We start from the raw sequence: 26,359 nt of genomic DNA, 5'->3' as shown, positions 1-26,359 counted from the left end.
GTACCCTTTCACCATACTTATTCCAACTGTTGTTGTTGTTGTTAAGTGCCGTCGAGTCGGTTTCGACCCATAGCGACCCTGTACAGGGTTTCCGAGGGTGTAAATCTTTACGGGAGTAGAAAGGTCTGAATGAGTCAGAATCTACTCTACGGCACTTAACAACAACAACAAATTTTATAATTAAGATTGAGAATGAGCATTACTAAGGACTCTGGATAGGGCCTGATGTGGCATTGTAGGATAAGAAATGTTGGCAGTTCAAACCCACTAGCTATTCTCAAAAACCCTAAACAGAGTCAGATGGCACGGAATAAAAAAAAAGACTGTGTAGCGTGTAGTCTGATGTGGGAGATGGTCCATGGGAAGAGAAGATAAACTGCATGAGCTACTGCCCTGGGTAACACCAATCCTAGTGATGTCACTGACGCGTGGAGAGGCTGTATCAGAATGACCTACTTAGTTTGCCTTTTTCCAGTGTTGTTGTTAAATGCCGTAGAGTGAGTACCGACACATAGCAACCCTGTATAGGGTTTCCAAGGAGCAGTTGGTGAGTTTGAACCACCGACCTTGCAGTTCAAACGGCTTTGCAGTCTGGCGCATTAACCCACAGTGCTATACCAGGACTCCTTTCCCAGTGTAGAACTAAACTTTTTGCAATTTCTACAACGAGTTCACATAGTTGTATGAAGTCAGTGTTTCTTTATCATTAGAAAAACATGAGTGAAGAACATAATTCTGATTTTTTTTTTTTTTTTTTTTGCTGTTTGCCCAGCAGGGCTCAATGCACAGCATCTACTCAGAGTTAGTGATTTTGTCTGGTTCTGAAATGGTTTGGGAATTGAGTGTGATGCTAGAAGCAGTGAAGTAAAGTCTAAGAAAAATTATTTTTCTATCAATTCCTGAACTTCTTAAGACATGTCTTTCTTCTATTTTTCTTTCATCTCTTTCCTCTGTTTCTCTTCCCAGTATACAAGGAACTCCTGATATATAAATATTAAATATTAGTACTTAAAAGCTGGTTGACAGTATATCTGGTCAAAATAGTATATTTCCATTTATCAGAACCTGTGACAAAAAATCAAGGATTGTTTTTTGTTTTGTTTCCCTCATTGATTTTGGAGTTTCGAGCATTCTAGGTGTAGTATCTTGTCCCTTCCTTTTTCTCCCAAGGTACAGTTTTTCTCTGGAGAGCACCATATATTAAACAATTGGAGTATATTTCCCTTTCTTTATAACATATGTCGATAGGAAAAAAGAAAAATAAGTTAATAATAAAAATAATTATGCTAACAATTTTAATTGAGCCACTTACAATACTAATAACATTTTAAAAGTCTTGGAACCTAATAATGTTCTCAAAAATATGTATATCAGGTTAAAGAAATTTGCTTCACATCACTTCTCAGTGCCTGTAGAAAGTAAAAATGAAAACAATGTTCCTATATTAATTCCTCGAGACCTTGGGGGAAGTAGCCTCTAACTCTAACTTTGTTTTCTCAGTTGGCCATGTTTGCCCTACAACTGGGTAGTGCCACCTTCCTGCTGACAGAGCCTGTCATCAGTGCGATGACAACTGGAGCTGCCACCCACGTTGTGACTTCTCAAGTCAAGTATCTCTTGGGAATGAAAATGCCATATATATCTGGACCACTTGGATTCTTTTATGTGAGTTGTCCTTAGGCTTTGGTCATTATTTATGCAAACAATGTGGAATTTATTTGCAATACAGAGATTTTTGTAGTGTATGGGTGAAATAAAGTCTTTCAGGATATTTTGAATGTGATTTCATATGTGAAACTAGCTTAATGGAGTGATATCTATTAATTTTAGAAATCATTCTTTATGTTGAATAATTGTATATGAGGTAATACAGAGCATTATTGGAAAAAATAATGAATTTTTGTGAGCCAGACATGTTTAGTTTCTATTGCAAGCCACCTACTGTGATTGTTGTCCATTTTAACAACTCTACCACAGTTTTTTCAATGTTGTGAACATGGTATGGAGATCCAATCAGACATCTAATCATAATTGGTCATTGGAGTTCCTATAGTACATGATTAGTTATTAAAAACCAGCCTACTTTTCTTTATGTCTTCTTGAAGTTGACTTAAAATCTATGACTACTCAGGAACTCCTATTGATTTTTTATAAGAAAATGGTTTTCTTATTAACTAACTCATTGAGCGCAACCTGACTTTATTTTACTTAGTTTACTATAATGGTATAGATTAAGAACATTGATGTATTTGATGTAACATTGATATTATATAATTAGTGAGAGTATTTCCATTCTTAAACAACGGCTTATTTATATTTTTCCTTGTTATTTAGGTTGTTTCTGGAGTTTCATAATTATTAATGTCCTCATGGGGAGCTTTTCAATGTGCATATTACAACCTGCATCACTGATTATTTCATTTGAATAAATTTATGATAATGGTATTGTTGTTGTTACGTGCCGTGGAGTCAGTTCCAATTCATAGCGACCCTGTATAGGGTTTCCAAGGAGCAGCTGGTGAGTTTGAATTGCTGACCTTGTCAATCAAACCAACCTTCAGGTGGAGTGCTTCTTCTACAGTGCCACACCTGGACTCCTGGGTTAATAATGTATAACATTTTCCCAAATTTTCAACCTTGAAAAATTGTATAAATTAACAGTTTACTCTCACCTTAAAATTTCCAGGTCTGGTCATTACAAGTCTTAAAACTCATCACTTTAATATAGTTAAATATATACTCCTTTCATTATTTGTTGAAGTAATTAGTCAAGATAGTCATTGTCAACACAGACCTGAAAGCTGGTTTGAATTGTTGTGATTTAGGATAAATGAATATCCTGCAGTGATTCATTCATCATAAGGAAGCTTAAAGCCAAAGCAAGAACACTAAAATCTGGGCTTGGAAACAACGTAAACTCCAGCTTAAGCAAAAGCAAACCAAAGTAGCTTTGAGATGTCAAGTGGCTGGCTAAGACATTTGCTTGCCACAGTCTGAGTGTGTTAAATAAGGGCTTCTGCTTTAATGACCTCTTGGCTGGGAATTGGGATCTTGTGAGTGCGGCACATCTAAGGAAATGACTACTAGTACAACTGCTTTTTTTCTTCACCTCTGCATACACAATTCTCTCTCCTATCAGTGCTGCTGTTACGTGCTATGACTCAGTGACCCTGTATAGGGTTTGTGAGGAGCGAATGGTGAATTTTAACTGCTGACCTTGCAACTCCTTTCATTGTTGTTGTTGTTCAATTATGACCTATAGTGACCCTGTATAAGGCTTCAAGGAGCAGCTGGTGGGTTTGAACTGCCAAACTTTGCAGTCTAGTGCTGATCCTAGGCTGGTGTGGGACCTAAATTAGACTTTTGAAGTGTGTTTTTCTGGTGACAGCATGTATAAAAATACTGTTAAAGTGCTTTTGTGTGTGATTGCAAAATTTTTTTTTCACCTTATGTCCTTGAGAGGTAAACTGCAAGCTACTTTATCTCAGTCTTAGGTCAAACACTATGGGTTGAATAAAGGAACTCTTTAAAACAGAAATAACTTTAGGTTGCTGAATTTATATGCACAGTACTCAGTTGTTAGAATCTATGCTTTGTGTTGAGGAAAAACAAAGAAAAGTTTCTCTTGCTTTTCAGTATCAAAGAACCCCAAGCCAGTTAGGCTGTTAAGTAAGAATGGTGCTTTGGTTCTTTGCCAGGGTTTCCAAATGGATGCTGATAATGCAGTGGCAAATATTTTGGTGATCTAAGCATGAGATTAAGAAAGAAATCTTATATCATGTATAGATTAGAATAGGACATTTAGAAAGTGTGTTTTGGTGCCCTTGGTGGTGGTGGTGGTATTGGTTGTGTGCCACTGAGTTGGTTCCAACTCATAATGATCCTGTATAGTGTTTCAAAGGCTGCACATCTTTATGGGAGCAGAAAGCCTCATCTTTCTTCCATGGATTTACTGGTAGATTAGCACTACTGACCTGTGATTAGCAGTCCAGCTCATAATCCACTACCGTACTAGAACTCCTTTCGTGGCCTTGTTGTTGCTACTAAGTGCTGTGGCTTTCTGAGGAGCAGCTTTTGAGTTTGAACTATCACCCTTATGGTTCAAACTGTCCTTGAGGTCAGCTCCACACCAAGTCTTAGCTTTAGATCATTTGATGATGATGATGATGATGATGATGGAAATCTGAATTTGCCCCTGGATCATTTTGCCTACTATGTGAAGAAGTAGAACTGGAGGAATTAGTCTATACCCACTGCCATGGAGTCAATTCCAGCTCACAGGAAGACTATCCAGGTTTCCAAGGCTGTAAATCTTTGCAGGAGCAAACCGCTTTATCTTTCTCCCAACAAGTGGCTGGTGGGTTTGAATCACTCACTGACCTTGTGATTAGCAGCAGCCCAAAGCCTAACTGATAATGCCTCCTGGAATCCTTTGTGTATTAACACATTCTTAGGACTTTTCACTCTCTGCAGGTACTGTCTACTTGAGAATTTTTGTTGTTAAATGCAGAAGAGTGGGTTCTAACTGTTATGGACCCTGTGCAGTGTTTCCAAGAGGCTGCGGGTAGGTTTGAACTGCTGACCTTGCAGTTAGTAGTCCAGTGCTTAACCTACATTGCCACACCAGTACTTCTCTAATAGATCCATCTTGAAAGCTACCGAAGCTGATAGGATGTAAAGAGCATGTTACTGACATTCCTTGGTCCATAAATTCTTATCGACAGTATTTGTGTCTTACTCCCCTGGGGGCACATGACCCAGTCACAAGTCTAGTAGTAGCAATCCTTGGATTTTTGAGCACCTTCCCAGAATCCCTGTTGTTGTTGTTAGGTGTCCTTGAGTCAGTTCCAACCCATAGCGATCCTATGCACAACAGAATGTCACACTGCCCAGTTCTGCGACATCCTTACAATTACTGCTATGCTTGATCCCATTCCTGCTGCCACTGTGCCATTCCATTTCCTTGGGGGGGGGGGTCTTCCTGTTTTTTGGTGTCCCTCCACTTTACCAAGCATGATGTCCTTCTCCAGGGACTGTTCCCTCCTAACAATATGTCTGACGTATGAATGATGAAGTCTGGCCATCTTGGCTTCTAAGGAGCATCTGGTTGTACTTCTTCAACAGATTTCTTTGTTCTTCTAACAGTCCATAGTACCTTTAATAGTCTTCCCCAACACCATACCTCAAATGCATCTTTTGTGATCTTCCTTAGTCATTATGCAGCATTCACATGCATATGAGGCTATTTAAAATATCATGGTTTGGATTAGATGCACCTTAGTCCTCAAACTGACATCTTTGCTCTTGAACACTTTAAAGAGGTCTTGTGCAGCCGATTTGCCTAATGCAATATGTTGTTTGATATCTTGACTGCTGCTTCCATGAGTGAAGCCAAGCTAAATGAAATCTTTGATAACTTCATTCTTTTCTCAGTTTATCTTGATGTTATTTATTGTACCATGGAAGTACAACCCATACATACTGATCTTCATCAGTAAGTACCTTAACTCCTTTTCATTTTTAGCAAGCAAGGCTGTATCTCCTGCATATAGCAGGTTGTTAATGAGTCTTCCCATAATTCCTGGAGTCTACATATCTTGGCGTAGCACTGCAGGATAAGCACTGGACTGCAAAGCACAAGGTTAGCAGTTCAAACCCACCAGCTTTCTCCTCAGAAACCCTGTACAGCGTCACTAGGGGTTAGAATTGACTCGCCAGCGCTTAAAAACAACATATGCAAAAAAGCTGCTGGATTACTATCTTGGATCTACAATTTCTCTAGGAAGAGTAGATAGAATAAAGCCTAATTTCCCCTCTTATTTACATTTCCTAATTTACTTCATCCAGTTATCTTTTTTTCTAAATAAACATGTTATTCATTTTAAAAATTTAACTGTTCATTATTTATTGCACACTCTTCTTTAGTTTTATTTTTGGATAAAAAGATCAGTTGCTTTCTCTGAACTCACTTTGATCTCAGCTGGTTTTGTCAGAGTCCATGGTGTGGTCCCTAGGTGGCACAGTTGTTAATGGTTGGTAGTTTGAGCCCACCTAGAGATACGTTGGAAGAAAGGACTGGTGAGCAACTTATGAAATGTCAGCCATTGAAAACCCTGTGGAGCATAGTGACTTACATGGGGTTGCCAGGAGTCAAGTCAACTTGAGGGTAACTGTGTTTGTTGTTTTAAACATAATCATGGAGATACTCATTGATCTGTTATTTTTTTCTTAAAAAGAGGCAAGATAGTCAGGGAATAGAACTTTAGAATCAGGAATGTAGGTTGGAATTCATATCATAGCTCTAGCCTTGACCTTGAGCAAATGACCAATTTCCAGTTGCTTGTTTTTTAAATTGGTGATGGTAACACCTGCTAGTCATTTATAAGATGACTGGAAGATAGTAGGTGTTCATTAAATGGATATTTTTCTTCTTGCTAGTAATGAATACTTGATTATATCATCTTATAGTTCTGGTGTGGCACTGTAGGATAAACACTGGTCTGTAAATTCCCTTTGAACCGTAAGGTCAGGCACTCAAACCCACCAGCTGCTCCTGGGAAAACCTTTACAGAGATGCTATGAGATGGAACTGACTCGACAGCACTAACGGCATATGGGAGAACTAGGTGACTCTGTAGGATAAGCTCTGGACTATGAACCACAAGATTGTTGGTTCAAGCCCTTAGCTGCTCTGTGGAAGAAAGATGAGGCTTTCTGCTTCCACAAAGATTTAGAGCCTTGGAAACCCTATAAAGGGTCACTATGAGTCAGAACCGACAATTAAAAACAACAATTTGTGTATTAGATACTAATGCTTTTCCTTTGTATTGTTGTTAAATGATATCAAATCAGTTCTGACTCCTAGAAAATCTGTATACGGGGTTTTGAGAACAGCTATTAGGTTTGGGCCAGTGACCTTGCAGTTAGCAGTCAAGTGCTTATCCTACAGTGCCACACCAGGATTTAAAAAAATGATCTCTCTTCTTAATTAATGAAGGTTAGTTATTAGAAATGTGGGAATATTAGGTTTTTTAGTTTATTTTTATTTAAAAATATTTTTACCTATTCACCTCACACTCTCCTCAATAATTATACGTACATCTAATAATTTATAAACAGTGTGTAATGCATTTTAAAAGAAGCAAAATCAATCATTTTATAAAGAACGCTTTTGTCTTGGGATTCTGACTCACTAGTTAAATTGTTCTATTCCTGTTTTCCTTAAGATTGAAGAGTTTGACAGATAGGTTGATTCTGCTCACAGCTAGTAGGGAAACATTCAAAACTTTTTCTAGCTTTATTTTTAAAATTGAGAAATGATGAAATATTATTTTATTAGAAAAGATGTTTTCCCCAAAAGGCACAATAAAAATTATAAAAATTCCTAGTCTGTATTAGCACATGTGGGTTTCTTTGAGATGGCGCCCGTGTCTCAGCCTGTAGCAGCCTATGATATATTTGGCAAAGCTGGTTTCATTGGCATGGCTTTATATGAATGCTGTCCTAAATAATTACATACAGTTCTGTACATTAAGCACAAGAGCAAAAGGCAATCTTGGCAATCTATTAAGTACTCTTCTTGTAAGTTTTTATTTCCTTCTTTAAAAATGAAGACTTTCAGAACAGGAAAACAGTTTAATTCCCATTCTCATGCCTGAAGTACAAGCAAAGCACCTTCCTAGTTTGGATACCCCTTTAAAGCTGCAAAGCAGGACTCAAGAATGTTAATAACAGTGGGATAGCAACATAAGAAAGAAATTGGAGCCAATGAAACATTTTCTTTTATAGAGAATGAGATCACAATTAAATATGTATAAATAAGGTTTAGATGTGGAGAGCAAATTACTTTGAAGACATAAGGCCTCTGGGATTTCTGTATCAAGAACACGCTTTTGTGATTTATAAAAACCCACATTTTCTCTTCAGTTATTGCAGTATTTCTATTGTGACTTGCAAGGCTGTTCAATATACCCTGAAACATGAAGAGAAAAAGTTGAAGAGGGAAGAAAAGGAAAATTCATCTGCAGTTTGATTCAGTCAGTGATGCAGAATATAGAAAATGTGGCAGGTTTAATTTGGATATGAAACAATTATATGGGCATTTGTAGCAAAGGTTATTTTAAAAATCTAAATCAGAGAGCACGTATTTCTGCAATCCATCCTTGCTGGCTTAAACGTCTTCCATCCCCCACAATTCACTGCAAAATACAGGTTCAAGGAATACAAATGAAACTTACTTTTTCTAAATAAGGGATGGCTGGATGCTGCCTGGCCCTTGATACGCTTGAGTATGCATTTGGTCCAGAAGAGTATCAGGTACCCAGGTTGTCTCTGACCATTTAACACAATATGCTTTTCTGTAGATCACATTTTGGTCTGAGACTTAATTTATCTCTTGAAGCAATCGCAAATGGATTTATTCCCAGTGAGAGATGCATTTGTTTATCAAAAAAATTGGAAATAATGATGTGAAAAATGATGGAACAGTGCTTTTCCTTCCTTTTTTGTATGTATGTGCTAATGAAAATGTAGCCTTTGGTTGAGATTAAAGTTAACATCTTTGATGTTGTTTTTCCATTTTTGTGTTTTATCTTAAGAGAAAGAAGGAGTTGGGGTGTGTGATCTTAATGGTATCCATTCTAAAATGTTTAGTGATTTAATGATATATAGACAAAAACATGTGGTGCTGAAAGATAAGCACAAGGTTGATTTGAACCATAAGGTTGACTGTTCAAACTCAACAGCTGCTATTTGGAAGCCCTATGTATGGTACCTATGAGTTGGACCCAACTCAACTGCACTTAACAACAACAGGCAAACACCTGAGTCAAAAACTACTCCACAATTATGGGATTGATTTGCTCTTTTGGTTAGGCAAACACAAAGTTTATGGTAAATGTCAAGCTCTTAGAAATAGAGCAATGTTGCTGTTGTTAGGTGCCATTAAGTCCATGCCGACTTATAGCGACCTTATGCACAGCAGAATGATACACTGCCCGATCCTGGGCCAACCTCACTGTCGTTGCCACGCTTGAGCCCAATGATACTATCACTTGCCAATCCATCTCACTGAGGGTCTTCCTCTTTTTCTCTGACCCTCCACCTTACCAAACATGATATCTTTCTCCAGAGACTGGTCCCTTCTGACAATATGTCCGAACTATGAAAGGCAAAGTTTGGCCGTCCTAGCCTCCAAGGAGCACTCTGGCTGCACTTCTTCCAAAATGGATCTATTGGTTCTTCTGGCAGCCCATGACACTTTCAATATTCTCCTCCAACACCATAACTCAAAAGAATCAATTCTTCTACGGTCTACCTTACACACTGTTCAGCTTTTGCATGCATATGAGGTTACTGAAAATACCACAGAAATAGAGCATACCAACATCAATTCTGGGAGGTTCCGAGATGACTTCAGGGATCCCCAGTCAGTACTTGATCTGCTTAGGGGTGGGGTTCAAATATAATCAAGTTGAAAGCAAGTTAGAGGTGCAAGAAAAGGGCCCTCCTGGGTAGCGTGTAAAAGCTCCAAGGATGTGAAAACTGCTTTAAACAACAAGGCCTGGGCTAACAGCGCACTTTGATTTCCTTATCTGCAAAGGAGAAGAGTTCGACTAAATATGAGGCTTCAAACCCCGTCTGATAGAATAATCTAGGAGCTTTTTTCAAAGTACACCTGCGTGAGGCTGATTCTAACCTTGCTGTTTCAGAATCTCTAGCAGGGAAGAGATTGTTATGATCCTTGATGAAAGAGACACTGAAATAGATTTGCTCAATAAGTATTTATTGATCACTTAACAGGTACCAAAATGCAATTGGGATACAGCATTTTTGTTCCCATGGAGTTTTATAGAAGTATTGAGGAGGGATGTGAAGTATGACAGGAGAAGATAGACAAACACTGGCGGACAGGATAATCTCAGATAGTGTTATTGAAGGAAACAGGATGGTGTGAGGGAGAAGAGTTATGGACTAGAGTGAGGAGGGGTGGGTCTGTTAAACTGTGGTGGTGGTCTCCTTGGTACAGCGAACTATTTAATATCTTTTCTAGCCATACGTTTTGTAACTCCAACCAAACAGGATTTTTTCCTGATGTGTCTGGATAAGAGACAGTAGGAGAGAATAATAATATGATTGTATGATTCAGTTTTAATTGTTAATAGGGTTGTTATTGTAAATACTTGGAACTCCAATGTGGATGTCAAATAAGTTGTCTCAGAAACAGGAAGAGGGGGTCTTATTACCCTCGAGAAAGGTAGTGCGATCTCAAGATCAGGAATAGTGCATGTCCTTTGAACTTTAGATTCCTGTGCACTGAAACTCCTCGATCCAGGAGTGTGATCGAAAGCAGTGATACCAGGAAGTGGCAGAGGCTCAACAGCAGTGGAACTGAGAACCAGAGCACAAGACAGCTCACGAATCAAAGAAAGCTGAGTGTCTTCAGGCAGGAGACTTGCTTGGAGAATAGGGTACCCCAGGCACTAGGTTTACTGACCCACTGAACTAGAGCCTAGTGCCTTCCTGTTGTGAGGCTTATAGTGAAGTGGAGTATCCCTTGGGCATTTATTAGGTACCCTAAAACCTTTATAACATTATCTGGACAGGGCAGAGGCCAAAGGGTCTTTTGACTGAGGACCGGAGAGAGATTTGTTTGCAGGCATGACTGGGAAGAAGCTGGTCTAAGAACAGTGTTTTGAACATTTATAGTCCTAAATTGTAACCTGTTAACATCCCTAATAAACACCATAAACACGATTATTGTCTGTGAGTTCTGTGTGGCTAGTGCAGTGAATGATTGAACCCAGCTGAGAAGTCACATGCCATGAGGGGGATGGTTGGTATCAGGATTGTTAAGGAAGGTGGGAGGGTGGAGGCATGAGTGACCTCAACAACCTCGTAAGAGTCAGACTTAGACTAATTTTGACTTTCATTCTCCTGCCTCTTCGTGAAGTCAGAAGAGATCAGACACCATCCCCATTCTTTTTTTCTCTCTCTTACAGTCAGGAAAGACTGTTCTGAGGACATAACTTTTGAGCGGAGACTAAAATGATGACAGAGACCCAGCCATGGAAAAACTTGGCCCAAGAGTGTTCTTGGCATAGGAAGCTGCAAGCAGAGCTCCTAAGGCTGATACAAGCTTGCTATCCATAGAGAATAGTTTTGGTTTTAAGATCCCAATGGAATTTCAGAAATCGTGTGATTTTATTCCATTAGCTCTTGAGGTTTGGTTATGAAATTATTTATATATGTAACAGAGAAAACAGTTTTTATAATGAGACAGACCAAGAACTACCTCTCAGCTCCACTGTTTTAAATTCACTGTGGAGTTCCTGGTGGTGCAGTTTGATTATACACTTGACTAACTGAAAATAAGGTGATTCAGAGTCAACACAGAAGAGCTTTGGGAGAAAACCTGAAGATCTGCTTCTAAGAGGTAAAAGCCTTTAAAACCCTAGTGTTGTTAAGAGCCATTGGATTGGTTCTGACTCAGTGACCTTGCACAGGGTTTCTGAGGAGTGGCTGGTAGGTTTCAACCACTGGCCTTGCAGTTCAAACTGACTTTGCGGTCTAATGCTTATTTACAGCACCTCACCAGGCATAAGAATTAGGGTTGTTTGCCAACTTGACTAGGATTTCCAGAGGTTTAGCAGTTAAGATGTGCTAATTCCCATAGTGATGAAACCTAATACAAGCATATTAGACTTGATGGCACTAAACAACAACAAAATCACAACCTCTCTGAAACTTATTTTTCTTATTTGGTAAATGGAAATAATAATGCTCACCTGTATTCACTGAGAACTTAAACATGTGACTAAAGATAAGTTAGCTGGCATAGTGTCTGGAGATATTAGTTTTCATCTTCTTCTTGAATGTGATGAAGCTTGAAGTGTCTCCATTGTTTTTACCTGAATTCACTGGAAAAATCTGCTGCAAAAGACTTCTCTACAGTGTTGAAAAGCAAAGATATTACTTTGAAGACTAAGTTGTGCCTAAACCCAAATTTTGGTATTTTCAATTGCCTGATGTTCCTGTGAAAGCCAGACATTGAATAAAGAAGACTGAGGAAGAATTGATGTCTTTGATCTACAGTGCTGGTAAAAAGTATTGAATTGATGTTTTCAAACTCTGGTGTTGGCAAAGAATACTGAAAATACCATGGGCTATCAGTAAAAACAAACAAACCTGTCTTAGAAGTACAGCTAGAATGCTCCTTAGAAGTGAGAATGGCAAGACTTGTACTTCAAACATGTCATCAGGAGGGACCAGTCCCTAAAGATGGGCATCATGCTTGGTAAAGTGGTGGGCCAGCACAAAAGAGGAAGACCACCCAAAGAGATGGATTGACACAGTGGTGGCAGCAGTGGGCTCAAACATAACAACAATTGTGAGTACAGTGCAGGACTGGGCAGTGCTTTAGTCTTTTGTATACAGGGATGCTATGAGTTGTAGCCAACCTGAAGGAACCCAATAACAATCTATACCCTAATGGGCTTTGGTAGGGAAAATATGTAACTTCCTACAGGTACAGTGTGGTGGTGGTAGTTGTGTGCTGTGGAGTTGGTTCCTACTTATAGCAGAGAAATTTAGAGACTTCCCCACGGCGGTATCACTGGAACGGAGTACAAGTGTAATGAGACCTCGTACTATCTGGCACACAATAGGAGCTACTATAAGTTTACCAATGTCAGTAGAAATATAGAGAAAGAAGACAAAAATGCAATATGTAATTAAAGACTTTCCCACTTGTAATTGTACTATTAATGCTATGTACAATTAACATAGTGATACAATTTTGAGTCTCAAAGAACTAATATGAGATGTGTTTAAAAAGATACTAGGGTTGTGAGGTCATAAATCTTTAAAGGAGCAGAAAACCTTACCTTTCTCCTGAGGAGTGGCTGCTAGATTTGAACTAATGACCTTACAGTTAGCAACTCAATACATAATCCATTACATCACCAAGGATCCTTCCAAATTCAGAGTAGAGAGAAGGAATTAAGTTGAGGGAGCTTCAAAACTTCATAGAAAAATGAAATGAAAAGATAACGGAATTTTTCCAGGACTTTTTGAAAAATAGTCATAGTCCCTGTACACACAGCTTTTAGATGGGAAGGTTTTATTTGATTCCCTTGTAGTAACACAGTTTTGCTGCTAGTGTTGAAGGCACAAGAAGGCTATTGAATTGGAAGAGTTGATATGCCTGAAAAGCACCCAGAAGTCATTAAACTCCACCACTAACAACCCAAACCAGAGACTTTATGCTCCATGGTGTTGTTTTTGTTGCACACTAGAAGGAAATACTGCCCGGTTGGTCCTGCACCATATTCACAATTGTTGCTGCACTTGAGCCCAATGTTGTAGTCACTGTGCAAATCCATCTTGTTGAGGGTCTTGACCTTTTTTGCTTTTATGGTGGTGTTATTGTTAAGTGCTGACTCATAGTGACCCTGCATAGGGTTTCCAAGGCGTAGTTGGAGGGTTTAAATTACTGACCTTGTGATTAATAGTCCAGTGCTTAATCGACAGTGCCATACCAGAGTTCCATGGTATTCCCCCTTCTAAAAGGTGTCATATTCCCAACATTTCCCAAGGATAAAGGAAGCAGCAGGCACATTTAGAAATACTGTTTGCTGGACTAGAAGAAAATACGGAGAGAGGCATTGGTAAAATGGCAGAAGTGTTGGTATGGGGTTCAGGGGACCTGTGCCCAGTCTTGATTTTGTAACTCACAAAACAAATCACCTGGTATCTGATTTCAGAGTACGGGCTCTGGGGAAACATTCATTGTCTCCTTTAGCATCTGTAGGCCCAATATTCCTGAGACATCTCCATGTGTCTTGATACAATTGTTCCATGGATCTAGGAACTTCCTAGTCCACATCCAAGGACACACACTACTCCTGGCCCTGCTTTCTAGGTAGTAGCAGTTCCCTCTTTCTCTGCTCTCTTTTCCCTCCTTTTATTTCTTGTAAGATAACAGATTTTGCTTGCCACATCTTTGGGAATCTCCCATACATCAGATCAGGATATTGGTGGGATTAAGAGTGTATATTCCACCCGAATCTTCTTCTTGGTTTATCACATAAGATTACACACAGTTATAAGGGACCACCACATAACTGCACATTCACTAAAAGTCATGGGCTAACCAAACTGGCACATATTTGGGGGGATACAATTCAATTCGTGATACCTTGTTTAGATATTTTAGTTGAATTCCTTACCAGAGCTACTCGCTATACCTGCTTATCTGTGATATATGTTCACTCAGTTGTTGATCTCTCTTAATATATAGTAAAACTTGATGTTTAGTTTTACTCTGTCTGAAAAGACTTATTTCCTGTGGAAGAGAAGGGAATTTGTTAGGATATGTGGATCAGCATTGGACTGCAAACCAGAAGTCAGCAGTGCAAGCCCACCAGCTTCTTCTTTGAAATTCTGTATAAGGCTGCTATAAGTCAGAACTGACTCAATGGCACTTAACAACAAACAATAATGTAATTCAAAGGCTCTGGGTCCCCTTTACCCTCTTTGAATTATCCCAGAAGGAAGAAGCATTTGATTTGGTAACTGTATTAGTTTTCAAATCTGATGATTTAAAACAACAGAAATTTATTCTCATATTTCTTGAGGTCAGGGGAGCAAAATCAAGGTGTTAGGTAAGGCTTCGACCCCTCTAAATGAATAAATGCTCGATCTTTCCTGCTTCTGATTATTCCAGACATTCCTTGATTTGTAGCTATGTTACCCCAGCTTTGCTGGGTGTATGATCCTTGGGCGGACAGTTTTTTTTCTTTCAAAGTTTTGTATATGTCATCCCATTGCCTTCTTGCCTGACAGTTTCTGCTAAGAAATCAGACCTTAGTCTTATGGTTTCTTCTTTGTAAGTAACATTTTGTTTTTTATTGAGCTGCTCTCAGGATTCTTGCCTAGTCTATGGTTTTGGAAAGTTTGATTATGTTGTATCTTGGTGATTTTCTTTTGGGAGCTATCCTGTTTGGGATACGTTCAACTTCTGTATGCTTACTTTCTTGTCTTTCATGATGTTAGGGACATTTTCTTCCAACGACTTTTTAACAATTATGTCTGTGCTTTTTATTGTCTCTTTCTATTCTGGAATTCTGATCACCCATAAATTGTTCCACTTCATAATGTCCCACATAGCTCTTAGACTTTCTTTGATTTTTTTTTTTTCTCATTCTTTTTTCTGATAGTTCCTCTAGCATATTAGTGTTGATAATTTTATATCCAGGATCACTAGTTTGGGCTTCCATTGCTTCAAATCTATTCCTTTGCCCTTTCAGTGTGTTTGTCCATTTCTGAAATCTTAGTATTAATCTTCTGGATTTCTAATTGCAGCTTTTGTATTGTTTTAAAATTTGATTTTATTTTGTCTGCTTGTTCTCACAGTTTTTCTGTGTACTCTTTCTTTGCTTTCCTTGAGCTGTCTGTCAACACTTTGGAGGTACCTCAGTACCATTGTTCTGAATTCTTTTCCTGTTAGTTCCATTATCTTTTTGTCCTCATCTTGATCATGCTTGAGCCATTCTCAATAGTTTCTTTGCATAAGATAAAATTGTCTATTGCCTCTGGGGCATTGTGGAGTTGTATTTGTATTTATTTTATGATTGTATGTTGATGAAAGCAGCAGTCAAGAAATCAAACAATGTATTGCATTAGGCAAATCTGCTGCACAAGACCTCTTTAAAGTGCTCAAGAGGAAAAAATGTCAGTTTGAGAACTAAGGTACACCTGACCAAAGCCATGGTATTTTCGTGTGCATGTGACAATTGGACAATGAATAAGGAAGAATTGATACATTTGTGTTATAGTGTTGAAGAAGAATATTAAATGTACAATGGAATACCAGAAGAATAAACCAATCTGTATTGGAAGAAGTACAACCAAAATGTTCCTTAGAGGCCAGGATGACAAGATATTGTCTCTCATACTTTGGACAAATTGTCTTGAGGATCCAGTCTCTGGAGAAAGACAACATGCTTGATAAAATGAAGGCACCCAACAAGATGGATTGTGGCAACATCAATGAGTTTAAGCCTAGCAACAATTGTGAGGTTGACAAAGGGCTGGGCTGTGTTGAGTTCTGTTGTGCATAAGGTTGGTATGAGTCAGAACCAACTCAACAGCACCTAGCAACAAGAACAATGTGGGTATGTTCTTAGGCTTAGACCAACTATGTCCTGTGAGTTTAGTTAGAGAATGGAAACATGTCTACTGTTCTCATTTGTGTTTGTACACTTCAGTGTAGAGTGGGCTTAGCTAGTATTGGTTGCTGCCTTTCATTGATCAGGTGGTCTAGAGGCTGATGCTGTTTTTCCCCCAGTGGGTAGAGCTGCAGAGGGTATAATATGGGCATGGTGCTGACTCCTCAGATGGGAAACAGAACCCCCCACCACACACACACACACACACACACACAAACAAAATGGAATAAACAGAGAACCAATAATAAAAAGAGAAAATAGTAAAGAGAAAAAATAAAAACAGGCAGCAACCAGAAAAAGAGAATATAATAGCTATAAAGACAAAAGAGGGACAGGGAAATAAAGTAGAAAAAATCAGAGAGAGGGAAGATGACAAGAGAGAGTAGAAAGAAGTGAAAGAAGATCAAAAGAGAAAGAAAAAGAAGAAGAAGGGAAATGAGAAACAAGAAAGGGAAAAACAAAAGTGGAGCTAGAAAGAATAAAATTCAAGAGAATGAAAAGACAAGAAGGAGGAGAAAGAATAAAGGAACAAAAACAATGAAACAACAAGAGAAAAAAGACCAAACCGCAAAAGAAAAACAAAAAACAGTGCAGCTGTTTTTTAACCCTTAGAGGAGTTCATTCTAGGGGGCCTCCTGCAAGCCAAGAAGCTTAAAAGGTTCATGTGGGAGGTACTACAGCAGTGTTCCTGGTCCTAGATAGAATTACCTATGTACAGGGCACTCAATCTGGAAGTAGATCTTGGAGTCCATTGGTGGAGCTGGTTTTAGTGTTTGTTAGGACCACATGGCATCTGGGTGCAGGGTGACTGGTTAAATGCTGGTCTGGTGGCTCCAGGGGTTCTGTAGTTTTGGAGCTATGCCCTTCTGAATCCAGACACCAAAGCAGTGCAGCCGACCCTTGCCTCAACAGTGGCATGACTTCCAATCACGTGGCTCTGAATTCCCAGAGAGCAGGGTCTGCACTGTGGATGGATGAGGGTGGGAGCTGACCACACCTCTGCTCACCAGGGGAGCATGGTTAAAAAGAAGGAATCACATTTTGTCCATCGCCTGTGTGAATCTGCTCTTCCTGGGCATCTTCTGTTGCCAAAGCTGCTCACAAGAGGGTCACACACTGTCGTTTCATCAGACAGTTGTCCTTTCTCACTGACCCTGCTCAGCTTCTCCTCCCAGCAAACACTCAATCCACTCCTCTAGCCTTTCATTTGAAGTTTAGGATACCATAATTTTCATCTGGTGTCTGTATCTTTGTTGTAGAGGGTTCATGTAATGCATCTGCCTAGTTCGCCATCTTATTGGAAGCCTCCTCCAATTAATTTAGAAGCTGAGTAAATTTATTTAAATGATGTCACCAGTAACATAGGTAATGTTCATTTCAAACTTATCTTGGGGTTATGCCTGTCAGTAGAAATTCAATGTTGTGAGACAGGGCTTCTGATAAAAGCAGTATGCATTTAGATGTATTGTGTAATACATTTTATTCAACAGAATATAAGATTTTATAAGCGTTTCAATGAGTAAAGTAGTTTATTTGGTGATGTTACATCTGTTTTATCTTGAGAAGATATTATTCCTGAGAATAGAAAAACAATTCCTGTGCTTTTAGATAAATGTCTGTGTACAGATTATGCCAAATATATTATCAGAGCAAAGTTTGCATACATGGTAGCAACTATATCTGGCTGTTATCATTTTTTCTAGAAGTTGTCCTAGCTTTGTAGTTGATAACTGTTTTAAAAGACATACTTTAGGAATTAAGACTCATAGGTTGTAGATTGGTAGATTATACCTATTTTAGAAGGCTGACAGATTTATTAACACTTGCTGATTGTACTATCAGTATGCTGTTTCTCTACTGAAACACAAACCTTTTTATGACAGATTCTTAATACAAAGATAGTACAGGAATGGTAAATAGTAAAGCTAGAAAGTTGACATGTTTTTCTTGGCATAGGAATATGTATTAGAATGTTCAGTGTACTTTCCTTACAGATAATTTAAAAATATGTTTACTATTGCAACTGAATAATTGTTGTCAGTGATACGTTTATATCCTTAAAATGTTAAAATTATTTTTTCCTTCATGTACATTTCATTACAGCAAAGCCTACACCAAGAAGAATGTTAGACAAAGGATATCTCAGTTGCTGGAATCTTCTGGTTCATTGAGGATTGATCAGAAAATCCATTTAGTTTTTGACACCTGTTAATATTTTCTAAATATTTGAGATATTTTTCCTTGCCTCAAGAAGTTCAAGAGTGAATAGCATTTAGATTTTTCTTCTTGCCTGGGGGTTTCTATGCAGGACCCTATTGAGAACATCAGTAACATTTATACAATGAGAAACTGAATGAGTGTGATCCCCAAGCGGGCCTGGGGAATCATATTTTCATTTGTTTTTTCCTAATTAAATAATGTTTATGAATTTATTTAATATTGGGTTTTGCTTCAGTCTTAAAAAACAGTTAAAAGCCTGATGGTTTGAATTGAATTATTTTGATCAAAGATTGATTATTTAAAAGTTTACTACAATTGTACCAGATATTTAGTTCAGAGTTCAGTGCCTTGCACATAATGTTGTTGTTGCCGTTAGGTGCTCTTGAGTCAGTTCTGACTCATGGAGAGCCCTTGCATAACATTAAAAAAAACATTGCCCTGTCATGAGCCACCCTCTTGCACTTTGGATATGTTGCCAGTAGTGATCAGTCCCTAGAAAAAGATACCTTGCTTTGAAAAGTGGAGAGTCAGGAAAAAGAGAAAGACCCCCAATGAGATTTTGTATGCACAGCAACAATGAACTGAGACAAAAGAATTTTGAAGATGATACCGAATTGGGCAATGCATTGTCCTGTTGTGCATAGGGATGCTATGAGTTGGAACCGACTCCATGGTACCCAATAAAAACAACTGTGTAGTAGATCCTACTCTAGTAACTGGAAAGTCATTATTGGGAAAGAAACACCAATTTATATAGATTTTTATAAATCAATTTAAATCAGATAAAAGTCCATTAAATAATTTGTGTATGTGGGTATAAATGTTTACTAGGTGTCTCAGAAAACCTTTGCCTATTAAAAAAAAACTATAATAGGGCTTAAGATATGTACAATGGCTATTTCATTATTTAGAACATTTCACAATGGTATTTTTTATGCACATAAATATTTTACATTTTATGTCAAATTTTAGTAAGTGGTCATTTTCAAGGACATGTAGTAAAGCAACAAAATGAACTAAACTGTTTTATTAAAAGATTTATAGATTCAGATAAAAAACTTATTTATCTGTATACATATAAATATTATTTTTGCTTCTCTGAGATCTGGGAAGTAAATGATCGTCACCAGTAGGGATTTTTATCTGGTGAGATTAGTGTGTGTTGTCATGCTCATTCACCTGGATTTATACTAGAAATGAGGAGTTTGGTGTGTTCCTAGGACGCCTAGACCTGTAGTAAGTGAGCATTTGTGAATGTGTATATGTATCTATTTCTCTATCTATCCCTGTCTCAATCTTTATATGCCACACATCTCTTCATGTTTGCCATAGTTTATAACTTATGTATGCGAGTCTACATGTCATTAGAGCAACACTCCACACTAGCCCACAGTTCTATTGTGTTCTGATGCTGGTTGTAATGAGCTTCTGCCCATCCCCTCTGCCCTCATGTTCTTCCAGAGTATCTTTGAGACATGCTTTGTTTTACAAATTATAGTTTAAACCAGTCAATAAAAACCTGGTGGTGGTGGTGGTGGGGGGGGTGTTCTCATTCGTTTCATTCTTGGGTGGTCATTTTGATTACTGCAAACACATGTTCCTGAAATGCACATCACAGCAAATTCGTGTGGCTTGGGGGTTTTGCATATTTCCTCCTTTCTTGTGCAGACATTGTCATGCACAATATTGGGATGGGGGAAGTAAACAGAAAGGATAATCCTCTAAATGCTTTAAAATGTCTGATGTTTTACTTTTTTTCTTACAAGCCATCGGATTAATATATTCTATTCTTGGATCATGATAAACCTTCAAAAAGTCAAAAAATTGCTTGGCATCATCTTGTAGACTATATTTGTAGACACTCATCCCTTGTAGTGTATATTTCATGGAGTAGCATTTTGGGTTTTTGTGCTGGGCTCTAAGTAAAAAGTAATTATGAAAAATGGAATTTGTTCATTTGCTATGGGAATGCTATGTGTAACTATCAGCCCTTACAGAAATAGAGGGAAAATATCATCTATGTCTCAGGTAGCTATGATATTGTGGAATAGCATGGAATGAAATAGAATACTGTGAAAAAAGATAACTTGGAAAGAGGATATAAAGAGACATATTGGAAATAAGCATTTTGTTGTTGTGTGTTGTCAAGTTGATTCGAACTCAAAATAGCCCATGTAGAACAATCAAAGAACTGCCCTATACATTTTCCTCACTCCAGGGCCTTTCTCCCAAGGAGCAGTTGGTGGTTTTGAACTCCTGGTCTTTTAGTTAGCACCTCAGTGGTAACCATTCCCATCAGGACTCTTGTAAGCATTTCAGGCTTATTTTACAAGTGATATACCTTTGTACCGACTCCACGGCACAACACAACAACAAATACCTTTGTAAATGAGAATGTGAAATATACAGATAAGCACCAACATCTCTTTACAGGTAGCTAAAAGGAAAAAAGTTTGCAGAAAAATTCCATTTTAATTCCATTTTCCCATTGTTCATTTAACATTCTTCAACACTGTATCTCAAATGTGTCCATTCTTCCTTATTCAGTGTCCAACTTTCACATGCATATGAGGTTATTGAAATTACCAGGGCTTGGGTCAGGCACACCTTAGTCCTCAGACGGAAAGGTCCATGTTTCCTTTCAGCATTTGTGGGTCTAGCATGTCTGGGACATCTCCATGCTTCTTGGCATCTATATTTCTATAGATCTAGGAGCATCACAGTGCAGAGACCCCTGGTCCAAAGAACACATTCCATTCCTGGCTCTATTTTCTTGGTTGTAGTAGGTCACTCAGAGTTCAGCCTTCTTGTTCATCTCTCTTAAATCTCAAAAGAGATTGACTCAAGATATGCCCTCATCCTGTATTTTGCTTCTGGCCTCATTCATATCATAGAAATGAGGATTTACAAAGCATAGGATAATTACATCAGCTCAGGACTGATCACATCACAGGAGTGTTTACATGAAATTAGATCTCATCCATGGAATTACTAACTCATAAATACCAAAACACTGAAAATATGGACCCAGTCAAGTTGACAAAAACCTTAGCTATCACAACACATCTTTTATACATACATTTGAGTATGTTTGATATTATAAAGCCATAATTATTATTTCAAAATTATCTGTATATATTTAATATTCTGTATGATTTTGAAAATCATAATGTTAATTTTTCCCACAGCAAAATTCTAAGGTTGTGTTTCTTTGTTCAAATGTTCATGTATGACTAAGAATTACTTTAGGCTAAATATTAGTTTTTCCTTTTAGCACTTGTGCTAATTGCCTAGGGCTGTCAAAACAAACCACAAAGTGGATAGCTTAAAACAACAGAAGTTTATTCTCTCATATTCTGTTGCCTAGAAATCTTAAGTCAAGATATCAACAGGCTCATGCACCCTCTCAGACAGTCATTGGCATTCCTTGGATTGTGGCAACATACCACCAGTCTTTGCCTTCATTTTCACATGGCATTCCCCTGTGTGTATGTGTTTGTGTGTGGTAGTGGTGGTGGTGGTTGTGTGCCATGGAGGCATTTCTGACTCATAGTGATCTTGTATAAGGTTCATGAAGCTGTAAATCTTTACAGGAGTAGAAATCCTTATCTTTCTCCCTTAGTGCAGCTGGTAGTTTTGAACTACAACTTGCAATTAGCAGCCCAACTCCTAACCACTGCGCTATCAGAGCAACTTGTGTTTGTGTGTATGTGTATCTAAATGCCCTTCTTACGAGGACACCAATGATTAGATTTAGGACCTACCCTAAGGTAGATTAACTAATTACATATGCAAAGAGCCTATTTCCAAATAAAGTCATATTCTGAAGTTCTTGGTGACCCTGAATTTGGCAGGGGACACTATTCAACCTAGTATAGCATTCAGTGTTGGAAGGCACTCAGTATCCTTGAGAAAGGGCTACCTTTTCATAGTAGGTGATGGTGGTGTGCTGTGGACATGGTTCTGACTCATAGAAACCCTGAATAGGGTTTCCAAGCCTGTAAATCTTTACGAGAGAAGAAGGCCTCATTTTTCTCCTGTGGAATGGCTGGTAGTTTTGAACTGCTGACCTTGAAATTAGCAGTCTGACTTGTAACCACTATGCTACCGGAGCTCCTTCTTCAAAGTAGAGTTGATCATAATAACATGAATGAAGCAAACGCTTTTGGGAACTTCATTTGCTGATGGGGCACAACTCAAAATGAAGAGAAACATCTGCAAACATCCACTGATAACTGCAATGTGAACTGTACACAGTTTGAATATAGGAAAGTTGAAAGTCAGAAAAAGTGAAATAAAACACATAAAGATGGATATCCTAGGCATTAGTGAGCTGAAATTGACTGGTATTGACAATTTTGACTCAGACAATCATATGGTTTATTATGCGAAGAATGAAAATTGAAGAAAAGTAGGTTGCATTCATCATCAAAAAGAACATTTTTCAAATATATCTTAAAGTACAATACTGTCAATGATAGGATAATATCCATATATCTACAAGGAAGGCCAGCTAATTCCAATATTATTCAGATTTATGCACCAAAAACTAAAGCCAGTGATGATGAAATTGAAGAATTTTACCAACTTCTTCAGTCTGAAACTGATCAAACATACAGTCAAGATGCATTGACAATTACTAGTGATTGGAAAGTGAAAGTTGTAAAGAGAAAGGATCAATAGTTGGGAAATATGACCTTGAATATAATCTACCTGAATTTAGGGACCATCTCAAAAACAGATTTGATGCATTAGACACTAATGGCAAAAGACAACAAGAGTTTGGGGATGACATCAAGAACATCATACAGGAAGAAAGCAAATGATCATTAAAAAGACAAGAATGAAAGAGAAGAGCAAAATGGGTGTCAGAAGAGATTCTGAAACTTACTCTTGAGTGTAGAGAGGTTAAAGCAAATGGAAGAAACGAAGCAAAAGTGCTGAACAGAAAATGTCAAAGGGACGATCTAGAAGACAAAGTCAAGTATTATAATGAAATGTGCAAAAGACCTGGAGTTAGAAAACTAAAAGGGAAAAACATTCTCAGCATTTATCATACTGAAAGAACTAAAGAAAAAATTCAAGCTTCAGGTTGCAGTACTGACAGATTCTATGGACAAATGTAGAAAGCATAAAGAAAAGATGCAAGGAATACATAGAGTCACTGTACCTAAAAGAAATGGCTGGTGTTCAAACATTTCATGAGGCAGCATTTGATTAAGAACTGACAGTACTGAAGCAAGAAGTGCAAGCTGCGCTGAAGGCATTGGCAATGAACCAAAGCTCTAGGAATTAACGGAATGAAAATTGAAGTATTTCAGCAAATTGAGGCAGTGCTTACTTTTCAGGATATAGGAGGGAGCTTCAAATAGTTCATGGAAAAAATTGAATTAAAAGATAATGGAAGTTTTCCATCAACTTTCTGAAGCCGTTTTGTATAATCCTATCAATTTCTTGACCATGTTTTTCTGTAAGTCATGCATGCCTCCCATCACAGTCTGTGCTCTCAGTTTTACAAATATCTCCTTTACGCAGGATGTGTTTTTTTCAAGTTCCTTTTCCCTCACCTCTCCTCTCTTCATAGCCTGATTAATTTCCTTTTATTCCTTTTGGGGAGGACTCCCAGGACCACATACACCTCCAAGGTATAGGTGCTACAGGTGCCTCTTCCACATCCAGAACATCATCTTGCCCTCATTTATTGCTTAGCAGTTCCTCTACTAGACTACTGGATTGTAAGCTCCACCCATGAATTCTCGGGCTGTATTTATATTGTTCACCATTGTGGATCTAACACTGGATTCAGTAGTGCTTTTAATATAAAATATGTGGCAATCTATCAATAAATAAATACTGAGTGAATGAGAACACAGTGAGAGTTTACATTAAGTCAAATATATGATGTAAATAACTTCTTTGGATATGATTTGTGTGTATAATTGTTTAGGTGTTTCAGTGGTAGAATTCTTGCCTCCCATATAGGTTCAATTCTGACCAGTGTGTCCCATGTACAACCACTATCCACATGTCAGTGGAAGCTTGCATGTTGCTCTGTTCTAAGCAGATGTCAACAGAGTTTTCTATCAAGATCACTGAGGAATATCATCCAGTGAAAACTTTCTGAATCACAATGATCCGGTCTGCATATGGTAATGGAGATAGCACAGAACATGGCAGTATGGGATCTCCAGGAATCTCTGAGGAAGCTTGGTGGGGCTGCTTGTAGTTTCTTTCCTGCCCTTAATGATGATTCTGAATGTAAATAGTAAATAAATTAATGAGTTATAATACCTCTGCCCATTGAAATATCTGGGAAGGTATCAAAAAAGTCAGTCTGTCCAGTACTGTCTTTGTGTAGGAAGGTGAAAACACTGAGTTTGATGGGAAAATCCAGGGCAAATCACTTTTGTACATGCAATTGAATATATATTGTGCTGATTGTTAGCACTCGCCTCTCCTACGGTTATTGAGATATTTTTGTAAACCATTACTGAGTTTATTTGGGCCAGACTTAGATATTGCTATATTGTAGATGACCTTGAAATGTGTTTGTATTTCCCCCCCCATACCTATAGATTTATGCATATGTCTTTGAAAATATCAAGTCGGTCCGATTGGAAGCATTGCTCTTATCCTTGCTAAGCATCGTGGTGCTTGTTCTTGTTAAAGAGCTGAATGAACAATTTAAAAGGAAAATTAAAGTTGTTCTTCCTGTCGATTTAGTTTTGGTAAGTATAAAATCAATGTTTAGACATTCTGCATTACAACATTTGCCAGTTGGGGTAATCCGTAAATGCTCACTATATTGTCTACGGTAACCCACAGTGACTCCTGTCTCTTATTAAAGTAGGGCTAATTTGCGTAGCTATACATTAATGTAAGAACAGGAAACATTTTGAGCCAATAATTTAAAAAAGGAGGCACACATGTTTTCAATTCATAAAGCATTTCTCGTATGCTTGCAATTTCTAACATAAATAAGAGAACATATAGCCTTGCTGGTGACTACGTTGGTCTACTGGTGAGTAGAAGAAGGGGAAAGGCAGCAATGTAGACATGGGCTCAGTTCAACCATGTTCCATAGACTCCTGCTGACCTGGAGACAAGAGAGAGAAGAGGAAGGGCTGGCTGGTCCAAAGTGTGGTGAGACCTGGGGACTCCTGAGCCCATGGACAGGGACATAACCATGGAGGGATAGAGCTGAGAGTAAAGTATCCAGCTGATATGAAGTGAGGGGAGATGCACAAGAATGCCCAAACTTATAGATAGTACCCATTTGACCTAGCTCCAATGTCATGATGATCAGAACTCGACTAGAGGAAGATTAAAAAAAAAAAAAATTTTTTTTTTTTGATAAAAGAAACAAGTGTAAATTGCTACAATTTATGAACTTGACGTACACTTATGGTTGTAGTAACTCAAAATACCAACTGTGAGGGAAGGAGTCTTAACATTAAGTATCAATCAATCCTATCCTCTCTGTATACAGGATTGCTAGGGATGGGCAACTTAGACATTGGCTATCTAAAATGGGGAGCTATAAAGACAGCAACTGACTGGTTTACAAGTTTCAAGAGGGAATTTAGTTTTAGAGTGTGTGGGGGAAGGCAGAATTCCAACAGAATAGTTAGCATAGTGGTTACGAATCGGGCTGCGAACCTTAAGGCCAGCAGTTCGAAACTACCAGCCGTTCCGCAGGAGAAAGATGAGGTGTTCTGCTCCCATAAAGATTTATAGCCTCAGAAACCCTGTACAGGGTCGCTATGGGTCGGAACTGACTCGAAGGCACTTAACAAGTTTTCATCTTGTCTAGCTGGGTCTGGTGAAATGAAAAAGGGTAAGATTCCTGTGACTCCATAGTGAGTAATTGTTAGCAACTGTCACAACTATAGAAGTTTTGTATCAAAAAG

At 38.2% G+C, this 26,359-nt stretch overlaps 1 protein-coding gene across 1 annotated transcript in view; it reads left to right on the top strand.

Moving 5' to 3' along the window:
* SLC26A7 (solute carrier family 26 (anion exchanger), member 7) overlaps positions 1-26,359 on the top strand; it is a 189,540-nt gene that overhangs the window by 75,522 nt on the left and 87,659 nt on the right. The window contains exons 4-5 of the mRNA XM_006859223.1: positions 1,501-1,665; positions 25,025-25,177. Of these exons, the coding sequence (XP_006859285.1) occupies positions 1,501-1,665; positions 25,025-25,177 (318 nt within the window). The remainder of the gene's footprint in view (positions 1-1,500; positions 1,666-25,024; positions 25,178-26,359) is intronic.

This window comes from Chrysochloris asiatica, unplaced genomic scaffold (assembly GCF_000296735.1).
Source record: "Chrysochloris asiatica unplaced genomic scaffold, ChrAsi1.0 scaffold00031, whole genome shotgun sequence".
Lineage (NCBI taxonomy): Eukaryota > Metazoa > Chordata > Mammalia > Afrosoricida > Chrysochloridae > Chrysochloris > Chrysochloris asiatica.
This window is presented reverse-complemented; position numbering and strand designations above follow the sequence as displayed.